This window comes from Mobula hypostoma, chromosome 16 (assembly GCF_963921235.1).
Source record: "Mobula hypostoma chromosome 16, sMobHyp1.1, whole genome shotgun sequence".
NCBI lineage: Eukaryota > Metazoa > Chordata > Chondrichthyes > Myliobatiformes > Myliobatidae > Mobula > Mobula hypostoma.
In genome coordinates, this window is record NC_086112.1 from 14,133,234 (window position 1) to 14,152,485 (window position 19,252).

Below are 19,252 nucleotides of genomic sequence, written 5' to 3' on the forward strand. Positions count from 1 at the left end.
AGTCTTACCCCACCCTCCCTGTTCAGGTGTCACCACACATTCCAGTGCCAACAGAGCATGCCCAGGCTGTTCGGCAGAACAACAGAAAACAGCAAAACGATCCCCTTTCCTCCACCCCACCCACCCACACATCACACCCATCCCACTCTCTCTCACTCACACACACACACACACACACACACACCAAGTATGAAACTCATCATAACAGAAACCGTTTGGTCTCATTTCTGGAAAAACACAACTCATGCAGAAATGACAAACTTGAGGAAATCTGCAGATGCTGTAAATCTAAAGGAACACACAGAGAATGCTGGAGGAACTCAGCAGGTCAGGCAGTATCTGTGGAAAAGAGTGCAGTCGAAGTTTCGGGCTGAGACCCTTCAGCAGGACTGGAAAGGAAGGTGGAAGATGCCAGAATAAAACGATGGGGGGGGGGCGGGAAGAGGGCCAGCTGAAAGGTGACAGGCGAAGCCAGTTGGGTGGGAAAGGTCACAGGCTGGAGAAGGAAGAATCTGATAGGAGAGGAGAGTGGACCGTAGGAGAAAGGGAAGGAGTTAGGGGAAAGTGATAGGCAAGTGAGAAGAAGTGAAAGGTCAGAGTTGGGAATGGGGGGGGGGGGTTGGATTTGCTCACTGGAATCCAGAATGGTTATCACATTTTAGTCACGCAACTGCATTCAAGCACATAACGCAAAAACAAATAGTAATCTTATTTCCAGCCAAATGCTTACTTAAACTGTCCATCTATATTCTTTAAAACAGGCTGCACATTTCAACAAGTATAAACACACAAGATTCTGCAGATGCTAGCGGAACTCAGCAGGTCAGACAGCATCTACGGAGAGGAACAAACTGACTCTAAAGTCATGATGAAGGGTCTTGGCCTGAAACGTCAACTGTTCATTCCCCTGCATAGATGCTGCCCCACCTGTTCCGCCAGCAGTTTGTGTGTGTTTCTCTGGATTTTCAGCATCTGCAGAACCTCTTGAGCAAAACAGCGAGGAACTGTTCATGGGCAGTTCAGAAATCTGAGTACGTCAATCAGCACTCTGATTAGTCATTAAAGCACCATATTAATGTTTCGATAATTTAAAAGCTCTGGTTACTGGCACTAGGAATTATTTTATATAGATAGTGGCCTGCGTTTAAATAAACTCTACTGGCCTCAATAGTGAATCAGCTTGCTTATAGAATCATAGAACCTACAGCACATTACAGGCCCTTCGCCTCACAATGTTGTGCCGACCATGTAACCTACTCTAGAAACTGCCTAGGATTTCCCTACCGCACAGCCCTCTACTTTTCCAAGCTCCACGTACCTATCTAAGAGTCTCTTAAAAGACCCGATTGTATCCGCCTCTACCCCTGTCCCTGGCAGTGCATTCCACGCACCCACCACTCTCTGAGTGAAAAACTTACCACTGACATCCTCTCAGTACCTATTTCCAAGCACCTTAAAACATTGCCCTCTCATGTTAGCCATTTCAGCCCTGGGGAAAAAGCCTCTGGCTATCCAGACGATCAGTTTTATACATCATCTTATACACCTCTATCAGGTCACCTCTCATCCTCCATCACTCCAAGGAGAAAAGGCCAAGTTCACTCGACCTACTCTCACAAGGCATGCCTCTCCAATCCAGGCAACACCCTTGTAAATCAAACATTATATATATTAAATATTTCAAACCCACTTAAGACTGGGGGAAAAATCCAGGGTCAAGCAGAACGGGAAGGAGGAAGGTAAATACCTGCAATGGTACGGAACAGGCTCAGGCAAAAGGCACGATAGTACCGCCACCCATCAAGTGGACTGACCAGACAGTGTCTTGGGCTCTCCTACCTGGAAGGACTTGCAAATTGACAGACACGGGGAAGGATGTTGGCCAAAGACAGAGGAATGGGTTCCCATGGATGGGGGTAAAGGGGGGGGGGGTCTAGACAGCATTATGGAGATGGAACCAAGTGATCTTGAAGCAGAATGGGACACAAGATGGGAGGGGGCAGTAATGACGGGGAAGGGGTGAGAAGGAAGCTCAGGATCACTCAGCTCAGCAGATAAAAAACAAAGTATTGTGTCGAAGCATTTGTGAGTGCAAATGGTGACAGGTGCCAAAGCAAATGGCCGCCGGCCACCTCCTGTACATCCACTCCCCGCACTCACCCTGTTCTCCCTGCTGAAGAAACGACGCTGGGTACTTCAGTTCAGAAACCATATTTACTTTCTCACTAGTAAATCAATGTCGAAAAACTGCAGATGTTGGAAACGAGAAATGAAACTTGAACATACTGTAAACATTGAGCACCTGTGCAAATCAAAGGCCCTGGGTCAGAAACGCTCACCACAGACACCACTCAACTATGCCTTCCTGCTAATGTTAAATACTATTTCAATATTAAACAGGTTAGCACTTTGGATGTTACCCAATCAAATTAGACATTACTTCCCTCATGGTACAAAAATATTTTCACTTCAACCTCAATCCCCTTCACCTTTCACGTTGGTGGCCCATTGCACACACAAGTATCTGGCTATCAAAAATAATTAAATTTCATTTATAAACTACACATATTTTAGGAGTGACAATCGTTCAGTAAGTTTGAACAACACAAAACCCTGCTTTCTCCATCTCTTGTACCAACTTGCAGACACTGCTTTACTTTTTCACTAAAAATCGGCTTTTCAGACTCTATCAGCCCCCTTCTCCAGACGCAGTGTCTGAAGCAGGATGTCAAGCTGAAATGTGAACAATTGGGTGCCCGTGGAGAGGAAAATAACAGATGTTTCTGATCAAAGGGCCTAGATCTGAAACATTAACTGTTTCTCTTTTCGTAGATACCCAATGCTTCCAGCATCCGGTACGTTACAATGCATAGCTGATCAATGAATTGGAAGATGAACCTGAACGAAGACCTCAATCATTTTATTTTTATTTCCTACCTCACTCACCTCTCGGTAGTGTCCCACTACCCAGGATACCAGTAAGAGATGGGGGAAATAACACTCCAGCTGAATTGAGGGACAGGAGTCCTAGGCCTTCATACCAAGGAGGACCGGTTTAAGGGAGTTGTGCCTCAGATTCCCATTTCATGAACACACGAGATTCTGCAGACGCTGGAAACCTTGAGCAACTCACACAAAATGCTGGAGGAACTCAGCAAGTCAGACAGCATCATGGCTGGCACATCGTGGACCGAAGAGCCTGTGCTGTGCTGTTCTCCGTACTATGTTAACCGATGCAGGGGAATAAACAGAAAACATTTCAAGCCAAGACCTTTCAACAGGACTCCCAAGTCTCCTGATGATGGGTCTTGGCCCAAAGTCTTGACTGTCTATTCCTCTCCACAGATGCTGCCCGGCCCGTTGAGTCCCTCTAGCATTTGTGTGTACTACTCAGTTCTACCCCCTTTAGTGTGCTGTTTGAGGGAGACCCAAAGTGTGGCCTCAGAGGACTTCTGATTCCAAAGAGCAGCAGCAAGTGTCAACATTGCTCCTACTAACCCTGCCCCATTCCTAAAACCATTCCTGCAAGCTTGGTGCAACCGAACAGCTGGAGGCTCGGGCAGCTTCGCCCATCTCTGCTCTTCCAACGGGTGAAAACTGCAGAATCCCTCCACCCCTTTCCTGCAAAAGGGAGCAAGATTGATACCAATTACCTTGTATCCCTTAGCAACCAGGCGCCTCACGTGCACAAAGAGCCGGTGCACTGGGATGCTGGCCGTCATGAAGTTATGGTCTGGATGGCAGTAAATATTCAGCTCTCGAGCTGCGATCTGCAAGGGCAAGCAGTCACTGCATAAAAACCGGATTCACCACTCTCCATGGAACAGACTGTCAGAAGGAAAGCCCGAAGTAACATCCAGTGGTGTACTAATTCGATAACCATGTGGCCTTTACCAACGCTTCAGTTTACTTCCTTTCCAAAGCACTAAAACTGTCTTTCTACACGTCCTTCATTTGGCACAAGTCCCTCTATCTTCCTACAAGGCACTGATTACACTGCATCGGGAATATTGTGGGCAAGGTTCAGGTCCCTAATCTAAGAAAAGATGTGCTGGCATTGGAAAAGGTTCAGAGGAGGTTCAAGGGAATGATTCCGAGAATGAAAGGGTTAATGCATGAAGAGGACTTCGAGGCTCTGGGCTCACTGAAGCTTAGAAGAACGACAGGGAACCTTATTGAAGCCTACCAAATACTGAAAGGCCTAGATAGAGTGGAGATGGAGAGGATGCTTCCTATAGTGGGGAGTCCAGGACTGAAGGCACAGCCTCAGAATGGAATAACTTTCCTTTAAAACAGAGTTGAGGAGCAATTTTTTCAGCCAGAGGATGGTGAATCTGTGGAATTCATTGCCACAGACAGCTATGGAGGCCAAGACAGTGGGTATATTTAAAGTGGAGGTTGATAGGTTCTTGATTAGTAAAGTCATACGTCCTTATGAGGAGACAGCAGTTAAATGGGGTTGAGAAGGATAATAAATCAGCCATGATAGAATGGCGCAGACTCGGGCCGAATGGCTTAATTCTACTCTTTCGTCTTGTTGGTCTGCGTGCTTAATAAAGCCACAGTACAAGTCAGCCCTGTCTCTGGTTCCCAACAGCAGCTTTACTAGAGAGGGACTGGTAAAGATTAGCTTTATTTGTCACATGTACATCAAAACAGACAGTGAAATGCGTCGTTTGCATCAACGACCAATGCTGTCCCAGGATGTGCTGGGGAAAACCCGCAAGTGCCACCATGCTTCTAACACAAACACAGCATGCCCATGCTAACCCGACATCTTTGAAACACGGGAGGAAACCGGAGCACCCGGAGGAAACCCACGCGGGTGCCTTTTAAACCGCACCATCAATGAAATGCACAAACCAGCTCTGGGGTGCTGTCAGCCGAGGGAACAAAAGATAAGCAACGAGAGGGCCACCCACTTCAATGAACATTAGGCACCCCAGACAGCTGGACCGTACAGAGGAGTCCTTGGGCTGCTCTGGCTAGGAAGGACTTGCAAGGCAAAGGCTGAAAGCGAGAAGAGCAAGGTGATACCGTTGATTAAGAAAATGCTGTATTGCAATAGGGAGGCAGAGTACAGTAATGTAGAATCAGTTGGGATTGAAATCATTAATAGCAGGGAAAAGATACCACACGAGCGAGTCACTCTAAAACATGCCTTCCCGATAGGGCAGAGCATGCCCAGGTCATGTTTAAGATCAGAAGAAAACAGGGGTGTAATTAGGCCATTCAGCCCATCGCATCTGCTTTGCTATTCTATCATAGCTGATTTATTAACCCATTTTCCTGCCTTGAAAGGGAACTTTAATTATGATGGGAGATTTTACTCTGCATATCAGTTTGACAAACCAAAGTCGTAGATGAAGAATCTTCGAAATGCATCAGGGATTGATTCTTCAAACAACTTGCTGCAGAGCCCCCCTGGAAACGGGCTGATTTAGATTTGATAATGTGCAACAAAGGAGGTTCAATAAGCAACCTTGTGAATAAAAATTCCCTCTAGGAGGTTGCGACCACAACACCATAGAATTCCAGAAGCCGTTTCAATCTGAACATCACGGGACCAAAATTAGTAGTTTCGACTGTAATGAGGGAAATTACAATGGTCTAAAGTTCAACTAAAGGAAGGTTACAACTGTGCTGGGGATAAAGCACCGGAAATTCACCAGGATGTCCTCTGGATTGGAGGACTTTAGTAAAGGGGAGAGATTGTAAAGTCTAAGGAAAAAAGTTAAATTTGATTAGTTGGGGGGGTGACATACCACAGAGGCTTAAAATATATGGGTCCAGTCACAGTACAGGAAGCATGTAGACACTGAGCAGCAGAACTACAATTGGAATATAGCAAGAAAAGAAATAGAAAACCACCAAACTGACACCCAAACTAAAACCAGAGACTCCAAGGCAAAATGCCCCCCCCCCCCCATTGCACTGGCTGCTCCTAAGTACCTAAGGTTTAGACACACATGGTTGAAACTTCACCAGTTCCCAAAGTAAGTCACACAAGGTGCTGGAGGAACTCTGCAGGTCAGGCAGTGTCCATGGAGAGGAGTAAACAGTCGACGATTCGAGCCGAGACAGGAGAGAAAGCGGAAAGAAGCCAGAATTAGAGGCTGGTGGGGGTGGGGGGAGGGAAAGTACAAGCGAGAAAGTGATAGGGGAGACCAGGTGAGGCGGAAGGTGGATGGGTGGGGAGAGGGGATGAAGTGAGAAACTGAGAGTTGAAGAAGAAATCTGATAGGAGAGGAGAATGGGACCTTGGGAGAAAGGGGAGGAGGAGGAGCATGGGGGGAGGGTGATCGGCAGGTGAGGAGAAGGGGTAAGAGGGGAGCCAGTATGGGAAATGGAAAAAGAGAGCAGGGGAAGGGGAGAGGAATTACTAGAAAAGTAGAGAAATCGATGCTCATACCATCAGGTTGGAGGCTACCCAGACAGAACATGAGGAGTCGCTCCTCCACCCTAAGAGTGGCCTCATCGTGGCAATAGAGGCCAAGACCAACATTTTTTTTAATGAGATATAGAACAGAAGAGGCCCTTCTGACACTTCAAGCCATGCCGCCCAGCAATCCCTGATTTAACACCAGCCTAATCACAGGTCAGTTTACAATTTATAATTTATAATTAACCTACCGACCGGTACATCTTTGGACTGTGGGAGGAAACTGGAGCACCCGGAGAAAACCAACATGGTCACGAGGAGAACATACCAACTCCTTACAGGCAGTGGAAGGAATCGAACCCGGGTCGCCTGCACTGTAGAACGCTGTGCTAACCACTATGCTACCAAGCCACCCCCAAATATCAGAACTGGAATGGGGAGTGGAACTGACAAGGCTGGCCAGTGGCAATCCTTCCTATTGTGGATGGAGTGAAGGCGCCCGGCAAAGCGGCCCCCTAATCTGCACTAGGTCGTACCGAGAGCTCCAGACACGGTAGACAACCCGAACAGACATGCAAGTGAAGTGTCGGCTCACCTGGAAGGACTGTTTGGGGCCCTGAATGGTGGTAAGGGAGGAAGTGTAGGGGCAGGTGTAACACTTGCTCGGCTTGCAGGGACGTGTCAGGAGGGAGATCAGTGGACAAGGGAATCACAGAGAGAGTGATCCCAGTTAGGATTGCATTTATGAGAAAGGCCTACCTCAGCATCATCACCAAAGAACCTGTATTTGTATCCACATTCCACACAGAGTACGGCGTCTTTGTGCTGCTTTTTGATCTCCAGGAACTGGAGCTCCAGCGGGGTGTACGCCATCTTCAGCCTGCGATGACCTCCCGTGTCTTCCGAACCATTCTTCGCGCAGGCTCCCTTGTTGGACGTTGAGAATCGGCTCCGGTCAAGGCTTGCAACTTCCTGGGAATGAGTCTGTCAGAAATAAAACAAAGATTCGTTTCCGAGTTCAAATCTGCAAAGCTTAGGAAAGGCAACTTGAGAAAGGACAAGAAACACAGGTAGCAGCGCAGGTGAGGGGAGAGGGGGGGACACTTGTTTGAAAGAGACGAAGGATAGTGGAAGGAACTTTCAACACAAGAACATAAAAAATAGAAACAGAAGTAGGCCATTAGACCGATCAGGTCTATTCCATCATTCAATAAGATCTTTGACCTCAAGCATCGATCCTATCCCACAATCCCCTTAAAATTCAGAAAACTATCAGAATCAGGCTTATTATCACTGACATGTCATGAAATGTGTTGTTTTATGGCAGCAGTACAGTGCAATCCATAAACTATAAGTTACAATAAGACATATATACATTGGATTGTGGTTAAATGAGCCAGAGAACAACTGGGGAAGCTGCTTATCTGGAACAACTCTTAACAGCAAAATATAATTGGGAAAATAATCAAATCCAGTTAAGTTTATTGTCATTTAACTACATACATGTATGCCATCAAACCAGACAACATTTCTCCGGACCAGGGTGTAAAGCACAGAAGAAAAACATAACACAAAATAACTTAGGAAAGTAAGAGTTAAATCTACAAAATAGCCCGGATTCCCTTCACTTTATTTGGGACATTACGATGTTTAATTGGGACATGAAGTTGTTGCCAAACAGTTTCTAACTAGTGTCAGTCACGTGCACTTGTGTGGCCGTTAGACAGTATACCGCGTTTCGAGCGAGCAGTTTTGAAATAGCGTCAGTGTTGTGTGTTTGTGCTCAAAAAGCAGTGGTAGTTTTTGTCACTGATGGTTGGTGAGAAATAAACAGTAAGACAAATTGGAACTGTTTTACTAACTGCAGTTTCTAGTATTCAGACTTTGAGATGTCAGAGACAGCCATGAGTGAAAATGAAACCAATGCATTACTTCAATCAATGAGGAACTACAAAGAATTTGAAGTTATCGACAATCACCTTGAATGTTACAATGAAAATGAAGATTCGGAGGATGCAGTCGTCAAAAGCATTGTATGAAGGCGGTGCACTAGGTGTCTGCATTTTGTTCATTTAGTCAATCAAAAGAACACGGCCACATACACTAAACAAATTCCTCTGTTGATAACTGTTAGGAATTAATACAGTTTTATAGCACTGTAGTACCATTGGTTGTGTTCTAATTTGTTCTGTATTTCATATAAATACATAATTTGTTAGCTAAGTGGTAGTTTGTCTTTTTTATATCATTTTCACTACCTTTTTATACTTCCTTAAACTTGGTTGGGCACCCCTTATCTGAAAATTCCAAATTATAAAAATTTTGGAAATTTCTTTGAGTGCTGACATGACGTCACAAATGGAAAATTCTGCAAGGGACTGGGAAGGTTGCCAGACAGTGCGCAGGTCTCTGCACAGCACCAACAGTACTGAGACGTGACCTCGCATATATAATGAACAGAAGTTCAAGACTCAAGTACATTTATTATCACAGAATGATTAAATTGTATAACCTTGAGATTTGCTAACTCACAGGTAGCCACAAAGCAAGAAACCCAAAAGAACCCAATTAAAGAGAAATAAAAAGAATAAAAATAAAATTAAAAGTCCAACACTCAAAAAAAAGGAAAAAAAGTACAAATCATGTTAACAATTGAAGCGAATTGATTGAAAAATAGAAAAATACTGCACAAGGCAAAAAAAAGCTCTCAAACGTGTATTGAAAGAGTGGATTTGTCAACAATGAGTGGATTTGTCAACAATGAAGTGAACGAATGGTGCTTAATGGTGCGCTGATCATGAAATAAGCACAGATCTATCATGACGAACTGAAAATTGAAGGTAATAGTGAAACTTCAGCAGGCTGGTTACCAAAATTTAAGAAAAGGCATGGCATTAAAATTTTAAGGATTTGGGGTGATAAAGCATCTGCTGACCATGAAGCAGCAGAGAAATTCATTGATGAATTTGCCAAGATTGTCGCTGATGAAAATCTAACACGCTGAATAGGGAACGGCTACATCAATACATACGTGTGATGAACCAGTACAAGGCAAACCGATAGCACAAGCTGGCTTAGCAGCAGCACATAAACTCAGAGTTGAGAATGATGGTGCTGACTGTCCACCTGGGAGGCCAAGGTAGTGATAGCTCACCTTTCTGATGGTTCAATACACACATTATGGTTTCACGCACAAAATTATTGAAAATATTATATAAAACTAACTTCAGGGTATATGTATAAACTGCTTGGGAGTACTGTGCTCAGTTCTGGTCACCTCACTACAGGAAGGATGTGGATACTATAGAGAGAGTGCAGAGGAGATTTACAAGGATGTTTTCTGGATTGGAGAGCATGCCTTATGAGAATAGGTTGAGTGAACTTGGCCTTTTCTCCTTGGAGCGACAGAGGATGAGAGGTGACCTGATAGAGGCGTATAAGAGGATGAGAGGTGACCTGATAGAGGCGTATAAGATGATGAGAGACATTGATCATGTGGATAGCCAGAGGTTTCTTCCCAGGGCTGAAGTGGTGAAAACGAGGGGGCATAGTTTTAAGGTGCTTGGAACCAGGTACCAAGGGGATGTCAAGGGTAAGTTTTCTCACAGAGAGTGGTGGGTGTGTGGAATGCACTGCCAACAACGATGGTAGAGGTGGCTACCATAGGGTCTTTTAGATAGGTACAGGAGCTTAGAATAATAGAAGGCTACGTGGTAGGGTAATTCTAGGCAGCTTCTAGAGTAGGTTACATGGTAGCACAACATTATGGGCCGAAGGGCCTATGATGTGCTGTAAATTTCTATAGGAATACATTTTGTGTTTAATTTTGGGTCCCATTCAAAAGCTATTTCATTATATTGATACAAATACTTCAAAATCCAAAAAAGAAATCCAAAATCTGAAACACTTCCAGCCCCAAGCATTTCTGATAAGGGATCTAATCCCATATTTCCATGAAACTGGCTAATTGGGGCAGTCGCTTAATTGGGCCAAAATGTACTGAGCCCAATGTGTCCCGATTAACCGGAATCCACTGTATCAGCCGTAAAATAAATGAAATAAATAGTGCAAAAAGAGAGCAAAAAAATAGTGAAGTGGTGTTCATGAGTCGGTATACTGTCCGTTCGGAAATCTGATGCCAGAGGGAAGAAGCTGTTCCCAAAATAGCTCTCCAAATCAGTGATTGAGCTTCCACAGGCTTCTGAGTAAAGAAATCCTCTACTACATTTTCCTAAATTAATCCTTACTCAGAGATCCTGAACCAGTTCTAAACTCTTTAGCCAGGACAAATACCCTCTCCAAATACCCTGCCAAACCCTCCAAAAAAATCATACAGCAAAGGAGGTCACCTCCCAATGTATAAACTCGAGAGCACAGAGGCCTAGCCTGCTCTATCTGTAGGGGTTTAAGTTGCCTGGATTAGAGCACTTCTCTTAAAGAGGATAAGACCATAAGACATAGGAGTATGATTAGGCTATTCAGTCTAATGAGTCTGCTTCGCCATTCCATCAAAATTGATTCATTGTCCCTCTTGACCCCACCTCAGGATAGGGTTGAGCAAATTAGGGCTTTTCTCTATGGAGTGAAGGAGGATGAGAGGTGACTTGATAGAGGTGTACAAGATGATAAGAAACAGAGATCGAGTGTTGACAGCCAGACTTTTCTCCCTGGGGAGAAAATGGCTAATATAAGGGGATGTAACTTTAAGGAGATTGATAGTAAGTATAGGGGGAATGTCAGAGGTAAGTACTGGGATGCTCCGCTGGGGTGGCGGTAGACCTAGATACATTAGGGACATTTAGGAGACTCTTAGATAGCCCCATGGATGATAGAACAATGGAGGGCTACATAGGAAAGAAGGGTTAGACTTATCTCGAGTAATGATGAGTTTGAGTACAGAGAAGAAATTAAGAACCCAGAGGTGCGAAGACAATAACCTATCCTTCAACGTCAGCAAGATGAAGGAATTGGTTTTTGATTTCAGAAGGAGTAGCGGACCACATGACCCAATTTACATCGATGGTGCGCAAGTGGAACAGGTCAAAAGCTTTAAGTTCCTCGGGGTCGATATCACAAATGACCTGACTTGGTCCAACCAAGCAGAGTTCACTGCCAAGAAGGCCCACCAGTGCCTTTACTTCCTGAGAAAACTAAAGAAATTTGCCCTGTCCCCTAAAACCCTCACTAATTTTTATAGATGCACCATAGAAAGCATTCTTCTAGGGTGCATCACAACCTGGTATGGAAGTTGTTCTGTCCAAGACCAAAAGAAGCTGCAGAAGATCATGAACACAGCCCAGCACATCACACAAACCAATCTTCCGTCCGTAGACTCAGTTTACACCGCACGCTGTCGGAGCAGTGCTGCCAGGATAATCAAGGACATGACCCACCCAGCCAACACACTTTTCGTCCCTCTTCTCTCCGGGAGAAGGCTCAGGAGCTTGAAGACTCGTACGGCCAGATTTGGGAACAGCTTCTTTCCAACTGTGATAAGACTGCTGAATGGACCCGGACCCGGATCTGGGCCGTACCCTCCAAATATCCGGACCTGCCTCTCGGGTTTTTTTTTTGCACTAAATTACTTTCCTTTTTTTATTTTCTATTTATGATTTATAATTTAAATTTTTAATATTTACTATTGATTTGTAATCCAGGGAGCGCAAAGCGCAGAATCAAATATCGCTGTGATGATTGTATGCTCTAGTATCAATTCTTTGGCGACAATAAAGTAAAGACTGATCTTAGAATAGGTTAAAAGGTCGACACAACGTCGTGGACCAAAGGACCTATCCTCTTCTTCTAAAGTACATCCTTCTGTAGGCAAGGAGTTCAAAATGATAGAGGATACTCACTTCGGCCTTAAAGACCACGACAAGTCATTGTCTCTCTTTAGACTCAGTCCTTTCACTATAATGTCCAACATGCCATTTGCCTTCTTAATATTCTGAACCACCTGCACATTGGCTTTCGGTGAACCTCGAGCATCTCCTGACCACGACACATTCCAATCTACATTCCTCCAATCCAGCACTTTAGCGAAAAGGAATTTACTTTTGTGGATGAGCACATTGTAATCCCATCTGCCAGACCAGACCAATATTCTGAGCCACGTTGCCTCCCATCACAGCTCACATTGTGGTCTCCTCACGACTGACATCACCACCCTATTAATTACAGCTCACAGTCCCAGCTTGTTCCGCTTCATCAGAAAAACTTGGAAATATTACTATAGGTCCACTCGGTCAAGATCTTTGAGACAGATTGTGAAGTGTTAGTGCCTAGTAATAACAACTATCTCACTATTCACAAAAGCAAGAGATTCTGCAAATGCCGGAAATCCAGAGCAACACACACAAAATGTTGGAGGACCTCAGCAAGTCAGGCAGTATCAATGGGAAGGAATATAGAGTTGATATTTCAGGCCTAGACCCTTCATCAAGATTCAAACAGATGAACACAGAGATAACAAAAGACCATAAGATTAGGAGCAGACTTCAGGAGAAGGAAACCAGAGGTCCACGAGACAGTAATCATCGGAGGCTCAGAGGTGGACAAGGTCAGTAACTTTAACTTCCTGGTGGTACTATCTTCGAGGACCTGTCCTGGACCTATCATATAAATATAATTGCAAAGAAAGCACAATAGCACCTCTAATTCCTCAAAAGTCTGCAAAGACTTGGCATGTCATTGAAAAACTTGCCAGACTTCTGTAGATGTGTGGTGGAAAGTGTGCTGACTGGCTGCATTATGGCCTGGTATGGGAACACCAAGGCCTTTGAGCGGAGAACCCATTAAAAGGAGTGGATTCAGCCCAGTGCATCGTGGGTAAAAACCCTCCCAACCATTAGCACATCTACATGAAACGTTGCCGTAGAAAAGCAGCATCCATCATCGAAGGTTCTCACCACCCAGGCCATGCTGTTATCTCACTGCTGCCATCGGGTAGGAGGTACAAGAGCCTCAGGACTCGCAGCATCACGTTCAAGAACAGTTACTACCCCTCAGCCATCAGGCTCTTGAACAATAGGGGATAACTACACTCACTTAAGGACTCTAATCTTGTTATTTCATGCTCATTATTTATTGCTATTTATTATCTACATTTGCACAGTTTCCTTACAGTTTACAGTTCCTGATGTTTATGGTTTACAGATCCTGTTTAGTTACAGCTCTATAGATTTTTTAAGTATGCCCACAGAAAAAGAATCTCAGGGTTGTACGTGGTGATATGTATGTATTCCGATAATAAATTGTACTCTGAACTTCGAGAATTAGGCCATTTGGCCCATCAAGTCTGCCCCACCATTTCATCATGGCTGATCCATTTTCCCTTTCAGCCCCAATTTCCTGCCTTCTGCCCATATTCCTTCATGCCCTGACAAATCAAGAATCTATCAACCTCTGTCTTAAATAGACATACAGACTTGGCCTCTACAGCCAACTGTGGCAATGAACTCCACTCCTTGGCTAAAGAAATCCCTCCTCATCACTGTTCTAAAAGGACATCCCTCTATTCCGAGGCTGTGTTCTTTGGTTTTAAGACTCTCCAACATCCACTCTATCGAGGTTTTTCACCATTCGATAGGTTTCAATGAGGTCACCCCTCATTCTTCTGAATTATAGTGAATACAGGCCCAGAGCCATCAAACACACTTCATATGACAAGTTGTTTAATCCTGGAATCATTTTTGTGAACCTCCTTTGAACCCTCTCTAGTTTTAGCACATCCGTTCTCTGATAAGGGGCCCAAACCTGCTCACAATACTCCAAGTGAGGCCTCACCAGTGCTTTATATAATCTCAACATCATATCCTTGCTTTCCTAATAGGTTTACGAATTACATGAAGCAAGTTAAAATTCTGATAAAATGTTATCTATCATTGGACAGATTAAATGAATTTTATTAAAGGCCTCAAAATGTGTTAGTGAACCCACCTGCTCCAGTTCTCCGTCTGGATCCTGCAGGAGCATTCCATCGTGCCGTCCCGTGCCGACAGCGTCACAATGTAGATCAGCGTTGTCGCTGCATCTGATTCTCTTCGTTTGGACTTCCCCTTCCAGCGCCTGAGCACCCGACGGTTCCCGGTGCCTGGTAACAGAAAATTCCTTCAGTCTGTCCAGGGTGCAGGAAGATATCCTCGGCTGTTTACGTACTGCTGGTGCATCTTAGAAGTTAAAAATAAAAAAGAAATCTTTTGAATTTAAAAATAAACTGATGATTCAACGTAACAGTATTTATATATAAATACATACATAAACCTCCATGTAAAAGGACAGTGAAAAGATAATTATCAATGCAAGTTCATGGCACAGAAATGATGATGATGCAGCTTTTCTTGAACAAGAGTATCCCATTTGCCATGTTACAATCCCCTTTCACCTTGCTTGTGTCGAGGAGGATTATGGTAATCCTTTCTATCTCCAACACACTCTCTTTTGCAAGTCCACTGGAAAAGATGAAGCCTGGTGCCTGCGGATCCACGAGCCTGCTGCAGGCCGAATACAGCCTACCCTGGGCTTGGAAGACAGCGTATGTGTGTGAGTGAGTGGATAGGACAGAGGAAAGGGGCTCATTTTGCTGTCGTCGCTTTGTTGCTTGTTGTGTCCTGCGTAGCTCTGCCGAGCACTGTGGGCACCAGCATGCGTGGCGTCACTTGCAGTCTGCCCCCATCACGTCGTTAGGTTGTCGTTGGTTCTTAACACAAACAACACATTTCACTGTACAGTACTGTGCAAAAGTCTTAGGTGTATAGCTAGGGTGCCTCAAATTTTTGTACAATACTGTACTTGTCAACATGGAGTGGAGAGCGAGTTTGTAACTCTGGTGGGAGTAAAGGATGTCGGGAATGGTGAAGGTGGAGTATGGGACAGGTGGCAGAGAAGGGGTGCCAGGGGTGAGGGGTGGTGTGAGTGCAGGCTCACCCAGCCCTGAAACACGAGGCAAGGTCATTTGATTCCAAGCAATTGATTTATTGATCATCACTGAATTATCTCTCTGGTGCTTCCCACTCCCTTCCCCTTTTCCCAACTATGATTCCCCACTCCCTGTCCCCTTCCCACACACAGTCCACAATAGAGACCCATATCAGAATCAGGTTTATCTTCACTCACATCTGTCATGAAACTTGTTTTTTTTGTGGCAGCAGTACAGTGCAAAACACAAAATTACTACAGTGCGGTGCAAAAGTCATTGGCACACAAGCTAAATATATGTGCCTGAGACTTCTGCTCAGTAGTGTATGTTTCCCTGTACATGCGATTAATGAATAAATCTGAATTTGCAGCCTCAGTGCAAGCTTTCTGAACCACGAAAGTCAGCTACTTGCAGTGCAATCTGCCTTCCCACTGCACCGATTAACTAGTTTTCACCCCGCATCCCTGCTTCTAACCGTATTCTGTCAGCAATATCTTCTTTCCAAGGCACAAGCAAACATCCTTGTGCAAATACCTGGCAAATACCTCCTGGGAGGGGGGAGAAGATGGCGACACGACGGCAGCGTGCGCGGCCACTTCGGTGATGATATCTGTTATCTGTCAAGTAGGGGACCATGCACAATTCTGATTTGATGGAGACGGACGTGAGAGCACGGAGGAACAGCTGGAAAACTTCTGAAATACCCACTTCGCTGCCGCTGCTACTGTGTGGTAACCGGAATCTCAGGAGCAGAAGGCCCCGAAATCCTCAGCTTTGCTTGTTTCAGCGGCTGGGGAGAGGTCAAAGGCGCTCGGCAGAGGATGGCGCTCATCGGCTGTATCGGAGGGGCTGGTCAGAAGCTCGAAGTTTTCGGACGGATGGACTCAGTGTCGGCTGTGGTCGGCTGCTTCCAAGGCATCGGCAAGTTGACGGTGCCTGGAGGTTTATGGCAGGGAGTTTCTCCCTTTTGCCGCTGCTATCAGGGACTCGGGAGTCGATCGACTCGGGACTTTGAGACTTTTTTTTTACTGTGCCCATGGTCTGTTCTTTATCAAATTATGGTATTGTTTGCACTGCTGTAACTATATGTTATAATTATGTGGTTCTGTCAGTGTTAGTCTTTGGTCTGTCCTGCTTTCTGTGATTTCACTCCGGAGAAATATTGTATCATTTCTTAATGCATGTATGCATTTCTAAATGACAATAAAAGAGGACTGAGTGTTCTCATAATCTAAAAAAAAATCTAAACATGCAACACGCAAGAGATTTGCTAAAAGCATGGTTTTCTGCAAACAATTCTGTAAACAAACATGTAGACCTCGACCCTATTTATGAGCCAATGCGGGCAGAATTCAGATGGAGCACCTTCAAACCCAGAGAATAAGTCAAGGGGCCGAGCAATGTGCCTCCCCCGCACCCCGAAGGCGGGATGCCAACCCGGAGGGAGAGCCTGGCAACTGAGCAACATGCCTCCCCAGGGAGCTCCAATCGGGTGAGCGCACCCAGGTTCCCCAACCTGGGGTACAAGACCAGCACCTCGACATCTTCGCAGCTAGAGATGAGGTCGGCAGATGCACGGGGCTGCTCGAACGCCACCTTAACACCAGAGACGCTCAGCCCATCGCCTGGCCCTCACCAAGTGCCAGGCAGTGGAGCAGCGGATCAAAGAGATGGCAGCAGCTAACATCATCTAGCCCTCCAACAGACCGTGGGCAGCCCCAGCGGTGTCGGTCAGAAAGAAAGACGGGTCGTGGTGATTCTGCAGAGACTGCCACTATCTCAGTGCCGTTTGTGGATGGTATTAATCCAGTATTTCTTCAGAATCCTGACAATTCCATAAGGAAGCTCAAATCACAGCTCACACAGGCCAAGGATCACCTGGGATCCAGGAAGGCTGGTGTTTACAGGATTCCCTGTGAATGTGGAGTAGCAGATATTGGCCAGACAGGGCATACAGTAGAAACCCCCATCAAGGAGCTCAGGAGGTGCATCTGTTTGGGTTACCTAGAGAAACTGGCGGCAGCACAACATTGGCAATTGCCATAGGATTGATTTCCCTGGCACAAAGCTACTGTGCCATGCCAATGGCTTTTCGGACCGCCTCGTGAAAGAAGCCATTGAAATAAAACTACAGAAAAAGAATTTTAACAAAGACAAAGGTCTTGGCCTCAGTAAGAACTAGAACCCGATGGTAAACAAGATGGGACAGTGGAAACCTAATTGGATGAGGAGAATCGGGAGGGAAAGACGACGGGGGTATAAACACCACCAGACTAGACATGTCTAGGCATCATCCCTGATGAAGATGGCAGAGTTTGTCGTGGAAACATTTGTTAAAGTCGATACCTGCACCCGGCTGAAAGCCCAAGAAGAGTTTATTCCTCATATACACCAGAAAAGCACTAGATCGTTCTTCAAATAAAGATATTCTTTATCAACTGTTTACTCCTCTCCTTAGATGCTGCCTGACCTGCTGAGTTCCTCCAGCATTTTTTGTGTGTTGCTTTGGTTTTCTAGCATCTGCAGAATTTCTCATGAGTATAATCTTTAAATTGTTTGTCTTTATCTAAAAATCTGGAGGCAACAAGAGTAGCTGTCGTGAGATAAGCAGCCATGGATCCTCTCTAAGCTAACACCGTACAGAAGGGCTGGCTGTAATAGGCATCAACTAGACAGGAAAGTACCCCGATGAATAGACCTGATCATAAAGCCACATGGCTATAATGAGGTCTCTGTATGAACTGTCATGACTGATGCAGTTCCACACCGAATTGCCTCAACACCAATAATGAAGATGCCGAGGAACTTCAAGCAGAAAGAGGAAGGACAATATAGAAACCAACAGTCCGGCTGCAACAGGACAAGGATAGATGGAATAAGTGGGACAGGGACCGGATTATTGTCGCAGCACTGTTAAACAGAAACAAGGCAGGAAAAAATGGGGGGTAGGGGGGGTGAGTCATGGAAACAGGAACCAACTCGGTACTGAAGCCTGGAATCAGACAGAAGCCCAGGAATAGCTGTCACCAGGAGAGAGCTTGGCTTTGAGACCCAGAGAACAAAGGGAAGCCACGAGTCTGACCAAGACAGGTCACCTCACGTTTCTCTGCTACAGTGCTCTACAACATGTCCTTCGGCCCACCTAGTCTGTGTCGGGCCGTTATTGTGCCTAGTCCCATCGACCTGCATCTGGACCATAGCCCTCCGTACCATTCCCATCCATGTACCTGTCCAAACCTCTCTTGATAGGTAGCATGCCACAAAAGTTGTGATGCTAATACAGCGTCTTTGCAATTACAAGTCTGAGTAAAAGAAGAATATCCTCAAATATTCAACTTCAAAAACATGAGATTTAGAGGATTTTCAAGCACTGACAAATTAACAAAACTCATCTAATTTTAAAAGCATATAGATTAAGATTCGATTGGCTGTTTCTGTCACATGTGCGTTGAAACGGTGAAACAAAGAGTGAAATGTGGTATTTGCGTCAACTGCCAACACAGTCAAAGGATGTGCTGGGGGCAGTCTGCAAGTGTCATTACACATTCTGGCACCAACACAGCACGCCCACAATGCACTAACCCTAACCTGTATGTCTTTTGAATGCGTGGGAAAACCCACACAGTCACAGGGAGAATGTACAAACTCTTTAAAGACCGAGGCAGGAATTGAACCCGACGATTCAGGAACAGCTTCTTCCCCTCTGCCATTCAATTTCTGAATGGACATTACCTCACGAACACAAGAAAACCTGCAGATGCTGGAGACCCAAATCAACAAGCATAAAACGCTGGAGGAACTCAGCAGGTCAGGCAGCATCCATGGAAAAGAATAAACTGTTGATGTTTTGGGCTGAGACCCGTCATCAGGACTAATGAAGGGTCCTGGCCTGAAACGTCTACTCTACTCTTTTCCATAGATACTGCCTGGCTTGCTGTGTGTTGCATTACCTC

General features: G+C 45.1%; 1 protein-coding gene across 1 annotated transcript in view; it reads right to left on the reverse strand.

Annotated features, from left to right (window-relative positions):
* The window catches only part of msh3 (mutS homolog 3 (E. coli)), a 266,392-nt gene that overhangs the window by 239,816 nt on the left and 7,324 nt on the right, over window positions 1–19,252 (reverse strand). The window contains exons 3-5 of the mRNA XM_063068557.1: window positions 14,321–14,550; window positions 7,142–7,366; window positions 3,654–3,770 (exon numbers count right to left, since the gene is read on the reverse strand). Coding sequence (XP_062924627.1) covers window positions 3,654–3,770; window positions 7,142–7,366; window positions 14,321–14,550 — 572 coding nt within the window. The remainder of the gene's footprint in view (window positions 1–3,653; window positions 3,771–7,141; window positions 7,367–14,320; window positions 14,551–19,252) is intronic.